This window comes from Sylvia atricapilla, chromosome 3 (genome assembly GCF_009819655.1).
Source record: "Sylvia atricapilla isolate bSylAtr1 chromosome 3, bSylAtr1.pri, whole genome shotgun sequence".
NCBI lineage: Eukaryota > Metazoa > Chordata > Aves > Passeriformes > Sylviidae > Sylvia > Sylvia atricapilla.
Genome location: NC_089142.1, coordinates 23257316 through 23263664, shown reverse-complemented (window position 1 = coordinate 23263664; position 6349 = coordinate 23257316). Strand labels below are relative to the sequence as shown.

General features: G+C 43.6%; 1 protein-coding gene across 1 annotated transcript; it reads left to right on the top strand.

The window, feature by feature from the left end:
* On the top strand, window positions 1-6349 carry LOC136358841 (glutathione S-transferase-like). Its single transcript, XM_066314919.1, has 7 exons — window positions 1-80; window positions 1122-1235; window positions 1886-1937; window positions 3673-3805; window positions 4697-4838; window positions 5477-5608; window positions 5927-6349. The coding sequence occupies exons 2-7, from the start codon at window positions 1149-1151 to the stop codon at window positions 6047-6049; spliced, it is 669 nt and encodes a 222-aa protein (XP_066171016.1). The 5' UTR covers window positions 1-80; window positions 1122-1148; the 3' UTR covers window positions 6050-6349.

Sequence of the window (6349 nt, the reverse complement as noted above, 5' to 3'; positions counted from 1 at the left end):
TGTAGGAGGGGCTACTGAGTTATATAATCGCAAGGCGGAAGTGCCAAGACTGAGTTACACAGTGTTACACAGTGCACAAGGTAAGTGGGGTTTTTTTCCTTTATTTTTCCCTAAAAATGCAGGGAGTTGTTGTACATGAAACTCAGTGAGGGAAGGGGTTTTATGTGTGCGTGTACTTCCTTTACTAACATGGTTCTGTGTAGCAAATGTTAAATTCTAAATCAGCTGCTTTTGAGGTGTACAGAATTAAGAAAAACAGGTGTAGATCTCACAAGTGGGGAGTGTTTCCTCTCCCCTCCTCCCCCCTTACTTGTAGAGAAGGGGTCATTTTGTTTACAAGGGGAACATTGTGGGGGGGTTGAGAGTTTTCCTTTTGCTGCTGTTAATGCCTCAGCTTTGTTGGTGACAGGGATATCAACAGCTGTGAGGCTGGGATAGGCTGGGCACTGTTCTGTGTGTTTGTCACTGCTGTGCTCGCGTGGTTCTCAGTGGGGTGGGTGACAGTCTGCCTAGAAACTGTTGTTGCTTGAAATTCCAGCAGAGTTGGAACTGGACCAGGCGAGCATTGCCCCTCTGGCTGTGCCTGTGGTAAAGGCAAATCCGATGTTACCAGAGGCAAAATTAATTTCTGTGTCTTTGGAGGCTTGTCTAAAGACAAATTGCTGAAGCAGGGAGTGTTGTAAAAGAGGTTGACTGTGGGAAAGAACTCCTTCCTGGCCGGTTGTAATGGAGTATAATTGCTGCTGGAGAAAGCACAGCAATTGCTGAGTTTATAGCATGTATTTGGTTTAAACAGTAAACTATATTCTGAGATCATGCCAAAACACACAAAGTGCACACGCTGCATTTTGGTCCGAACAGAGCCCTTTGGATGCAAATGGTTTCGATTCACTGGTTATCTGATAGGGTCAATTACACTAAGTACAGAGTTCTGCTTGACTATTCTGCATGTGTAAGGAATATTTGAAGGCAGAATGATACAAGTCAGTGTCTCAATATAATTTAACTTTTAGCTCCTCCATTAATTGATTAGTGTTAGATGATAAATGATGTTTTCACAAAAGACAATTCTGAGTGCCAGTTAGAGACTCAAAACTGCAAACCTGATTTCTTCATTGCAGGTACTAGGAAGTCAAGCACGTGGAAACATGTCTGGAAAACCCAGGTTGCACTACTTCAATGGAAGAGGCCGCATGGAAACAATTCGGTGGCTACTGGCTGCAGCTGGGGTTGAGGTTTGCGTCTGGTCTTTTATACTGAGATCCTGTGACAATTATGTGCTTTCCCTGTTCCTTAGGAAAAGGGTGACTGAGCAGGAGTTTCATACTCTGCATTTAGTGCATTGCTGAGCAAGCCAACAGTGGCCACCAGCTTTCCCTAAGCAGGGGACAAGTTCTTTCCACACATCACGTGCAAAGCCCGCTGGTAGCCCCACAAATGCTTCTCACCAGTAGCCGGGGAAAGAAGAAATTTAAAATCCCAGCAGCACACCCTGGCTTCTTATCTTCTGATCACAGAGGTCAAGCAGATGCAATTCTGAGGACCTTCAGTTAAATTCCCACGTGTAAAAGAGCAAGAGATTACTATTGCTACCACAGTGTAGTTTATCCATGAACGTACTGTATATTATAAACCTCAGAGGGCTTTCTTTATCTCTGACAAATTCTGATACTGAACCAGAGACAGAGTATGGGAATGTGTGTGCTCCAAGAGCCAAGTATTTCTGGCACAGTGATGGCCAATGTGCCTGACAGCTTTCAAACATGATTGATGACTTAAACAATAAAATTGGCCAAAACACATCTCTTTTGGCCTTCTTTATCTAAATGACAAAGAAGCTAAATCATGAAATGACAACGGAACTTCTCTACTCTCCTTTCTGCAGTTTGAAGAATCATTTCTGGAAAAAAAGGAGGATCTGACAAAGTTACAGAAGGGTAAGTTTCCTTCACTTTGAAATAATGACACAGCAACAATAGTAAGATTAACAAAAATCAGAATTAAAATTAGAAACAGAATTATCATTAGTTCTCTGAGAACATGTAAGAATTCCTAGGTCTAAGTGTCTTACAAAGAAAATCTCATAGCTGAGATGAGGCACATGAGGTCTCAGAGGTGCACACTGCAGTGTGTTAGGTGGTGTCATCCACCCAGTGGCTTCACTCTTCACTGAATCACAAAACGGCTGAGGTGAGAAGGGACTTCTCATGACTGTCTACTCCACCTGCCCTCTTCAAGTAAGGCCACCTCAAGCCACTCACCCAGGACCATGTCCAGTGTGTTTTGAGTATCTGCAAGGATGGAGAATTTACAGCTTCTCTGGACAACCCACACAGTCAGAACATTTCTTTAAGGTCAGCCTGGGTCCGTTGCCTTCCATCCTCTGGCAATAGAGGCTTTTGCCATCGCATCACCCTGAAAGCCATTAGCATTTCAGCTTGCCTGCAAAGGTGTTCTTTTATAATCCATATGAAAACAGACTTCCAGAGTTTACCTGTACCTCTGCTGTGTTCCTGCCTCCCAAGGCAACTACCCACCCATGCTAGCTTCAACTTCCATCTTCCTGAACATGATGGTCATGTTTCCTCCAAACCAAATGGCATGTTGGTGCTCTTCACATGGCCTGTCAAAAGAAATCAGAGTTAGGGGGAGCATTTGCAGTCCTGCTGCCCTTTAGGGATAATGTCTTCGTCCCCCTGCTACAGGCTGCCTTTCAAAAAGTATTTTGAAGGCACATGCCTAAAGGTAAATGCACCCTCACAAAGAGGGATATAGCTGATCCGGTACCTGAGTCAGGAAATACGATTCCCTAAATCAAAAACACTTCCTCACTTCTCTGATCTGATACCTCTCTTTCTGGAGGTATTTTCACTTCTTTCGTGCTAGGACAAGGCTTTTTTCTGCATGCTTGCCAAAGAGCTACACAGCTCCAGCCTCACTCCAAGTGATATTTGGCTCTTGCAGGAGTCTCATGGAACACACCAATTGTTCTCCATTTCATGCCTGTACAGATAAGATGCCATTTGTCAGTAAAGTAGTCACAGGGATGTTTTATGCTTTTTATAGCCACTATTATTTATTTTCAGTATTACTCACACTGTGTGTTGGCCAGTGCTAAGAAAGTCCAGATCGATTTAGCAAAACAGGACAGAAACTGGCTGGACCAGAGCCTTCAGTCCTTCTCATCTGTATTAACCTCCATGAAAAAAAACCTGTCTTAGGGACATGCAGTGCATATATTTCTCAGTGCATGACAGCTAAAAGATCTGCATTTGCCTCTTTCCTCAAATCAGTAATTTCCACAAGTACATTGCTACAGGATGAAGTTATTAAGTTTGCCACTGAGAAAAGGTTATTGCATGGTGAGCATTTTCCACACCTTCTTGTAAGAATGAAGAAGGTTGCCACCAAAAGGGTTGTCAAGCATTGGAACAGGCTGGCAAAGGAAGTGGTTCAGTCACTGTGTGTACATGTGCACTTGGGGAAATGGTTTAGTGGTGAAATTAAGGAATTGTTGGGCTTACAGTTGGATTTGATGATCGTTGTATTTTTTATCCAGCCTCGATTCAGACTGTAAATTAAAAGGAATACATGTGATTACTTTGCCTAACACATGCTCGTGGTTCTCATTCAGGGACTGAAAGTGTCCTTGTGTTATTCTTTTGCCCCTAGATGGATCCCTGCTCTTTCAGCAAGTGCCAATGGTAGAGATTGATGGGATGAAGCTGGTGCAGACCAGAGCCATTGCCAACTACATCTCAACGAAGTACAACCTCTACGGGAAAGACCTGAAGGAGAGAGTCCTGTACTGTAACAGTTCCACCTTTGCTTGTTAGACCCCAGCTCACACTGTAGCTCAGTGTAACACCAGGATATCCCAGCTCACAGCTAGATTCAGTGGGAGAGAGCAGTGCTTTGTGCAGCATGAGATGACTGAGAGACTGCAGGTGATGTCTACAGCAGTGACAGCCAGATGGATTAGATAGGGCAAGTGAGCCCATGAATCATCCATCAGAGGTCAATGCAGCCCTCAGGAGAAAGAAGTCCAGGGGGGCAGGTTGTTTTAGTGATGCTGCTTTTCATTTTTATCCTGCAGTTGTCAGCAGCATCATTTTCTCCTCATCACATTCAGGGCAATGTCTCTTAAAGAAACAAAAACCCTACTCTCTCTCTAAAAATCTCTGATAACTAGGAATTAGGGGAGAATAAGAATTACTAACAGGTGGTTAAAGGACAGGACTCCCAGGCCACATGCTTTGACCTGAGGTATTTTTGAATGCTTCACATTAATAAGCACTGCTGAACACATGTCAAGATGTTTAGTATAAATGGTATGGACTTGCTGTTAAACTTACCCTGTCTGATGGGATTTTTAACACAAGTTTACATTGGAAACATGGCAATTTTGTAGTCAGGTTCAAAAACCCGCAGTGCAGAGAAGTGTCAGTCTCAGCAAGAAGTGAAAGGGGTGCAGTCTTTAGGTTTTTCCCTAGGCATTTTGCATTTGTCTTTCACCCAAGCTCCCCCCTGCCTGCCCCCAGTGCAGCTGCATTCCCGGGGGTGCTTTGCCAGGGCAGGGGTGTGTGGGAGAGAAGAGGCAGGGATTTCCCAGCCTCTCAGTGAGGTTATGGCAGGAGTTATTGTGCTGTGCAGAGCTACTGTGTTTGACCTGACCAAGTGGACCTGATCCTTTCAGAATCGATATGTATGTGGAAGGAATGTTCGATCTGAATGAGTTACTCATGACATATGAAGTTACACCTGCAGACAAAAAGGAGGAACACTTTGCAAATATGATGGACAAGACAGAAAACAGATACTTCCCAGTCTTTGAAAAGGTATGTGGCATAGAGGTTGTGGCTCCATTGATACTGTTATCTTGAACCTCCATCCTGGATGCGCACAAGTTATATAGTGGAAAACAGAAGCAAAACTACCATGGAATATCAATGCTCTGGTTTTGGTGGTGCTGGGAGTAAGGTGGAGACAGGACACTACAGAGGGGACAGAAGGCACTTAAATTCTGAGAGAGACGTAAAGGTGCCAAAACCCAGCACACACTGAGCTCCCCAAATATCCATCTTTCAATCCGTGTGCTGTTTCAGACAGAAGACACTACGGCACCAGCTTTGACATCGAGTTTCCTCCTGAAGGGCAGATGCCCCTCTAGCATACATGCTGTGTAACAGCATTACAGTTCCTTCTGTATCTCCTCCAGCTTAGCCTTCAATGCAGCTACAGAGCCAAGGCAAGATGAGCACAACTGAGCTGCCAGACAGAAAGGTAGAGGAGAAGGAGCTGATAGATTATGCCTAGGATGGCAGGGCCATCACATCATTGTTTGTACTACAGGTGTTTGATCGGCAGTTCCTTCCTTCCCAGACAACTCCATGCCACGTGTGACCTTGCTTTGGAGATATTATATTAAGTTACACAGATGAAAAAACCTCATCTCCTTCTGGTTCTCTGTTTTTAGGTTTTGAAAGACCATGGAAAAGACTTTCTGGTCGGCAACCAGCTGAGCAGGGCAGACGTTCAGTTACTTGAAATCATTTTGATGGTAGAAGAGTGGAAGCCTGAAATATTTGCCAAATTTCCTCTCTTGCAGGTAAATGAATGGGCAGTTTGAGTGGATAGTGAATTGGAATGGAACACTGATTTAAACTGGCTGAAAATATGGGAGAGTGGGAGGGTCAGAAGTGACATGCAAAATAATCAAATATCCTTAGTACTTTACCTGGCCTCACTTACTGGCTTTTTAATGTCACTTTCTGTCACTACAACCCCAAAAGCGTAAGAGGGGGAAGCATATAGTTTCTTCTGCAGTATCTAGCTGTAATGTGACTTTCAGAGCATGGATAACACTGAAATGTGTGACAGTTGCTATGATTTTTAAGCACTGTGCTCTTTTTGTTTTGTTTTGTAGAGCTTCAGAGCAAGATTAAGCAATATTCCTGCAATAAAGAAATTTCTGCAGCCTGGCAGCCAGAGGAAGCCACCATCAGATGATGATGTTGTGGACAAAGTAATGAAAATTTTCTACTCCTGAGCAGCATGCTAAAGCCACAGAAAGTGTTTCATTCTGTTTGCAGATAGTTGCGAAGTGAAATAATGAAGACTGGCATTTTCAAGTAATTGGAAAGAGTGAAAACCAAGTGGTTTTTTTCATCTTTCCTTACCTCCAGGGAAGGCTTGTTTTAGCCTACTGCTGAGACTTCAGAGTAAAGCGACATGAGCCTACCAGCAAAGGAAGTAGTTCACTGATTAGGGTGTGATATATCGGACCTTACAGGATGCCTTAAATAACGAAAGAAAATACCTGCAATAAAGTCTTCCTATTGATAATCAA

What these genes read in the sequence shown, in the direction of transcription:
- LOC136358841 (XM_066314919.1), top strand. Translation starts at nt 1,149, where the DNA reads ATGTCTGGAAAACCCAGGTTGCACTACTTCAATGGAAGAGGCCGCATG. An exon ending in TGGCTGCAGCTGGGGTTGAG is followed by an intron (nt 1,236 to 1,885) that starts GTTTGCGTCTGG and finishes TCCTTTCTGCAG; the next exon opens with TTTGAAGAATCATTTCTGGA. An exon ending in CCAAATTTCCTCTCTTGCAG is followed by an intron (nt 5,609 to 5,926) that starts GTAAATGAATGG and finishes TTTGTTTTGTAG; the next exon opens with AGCTTCAGAGCAAGATTAAG.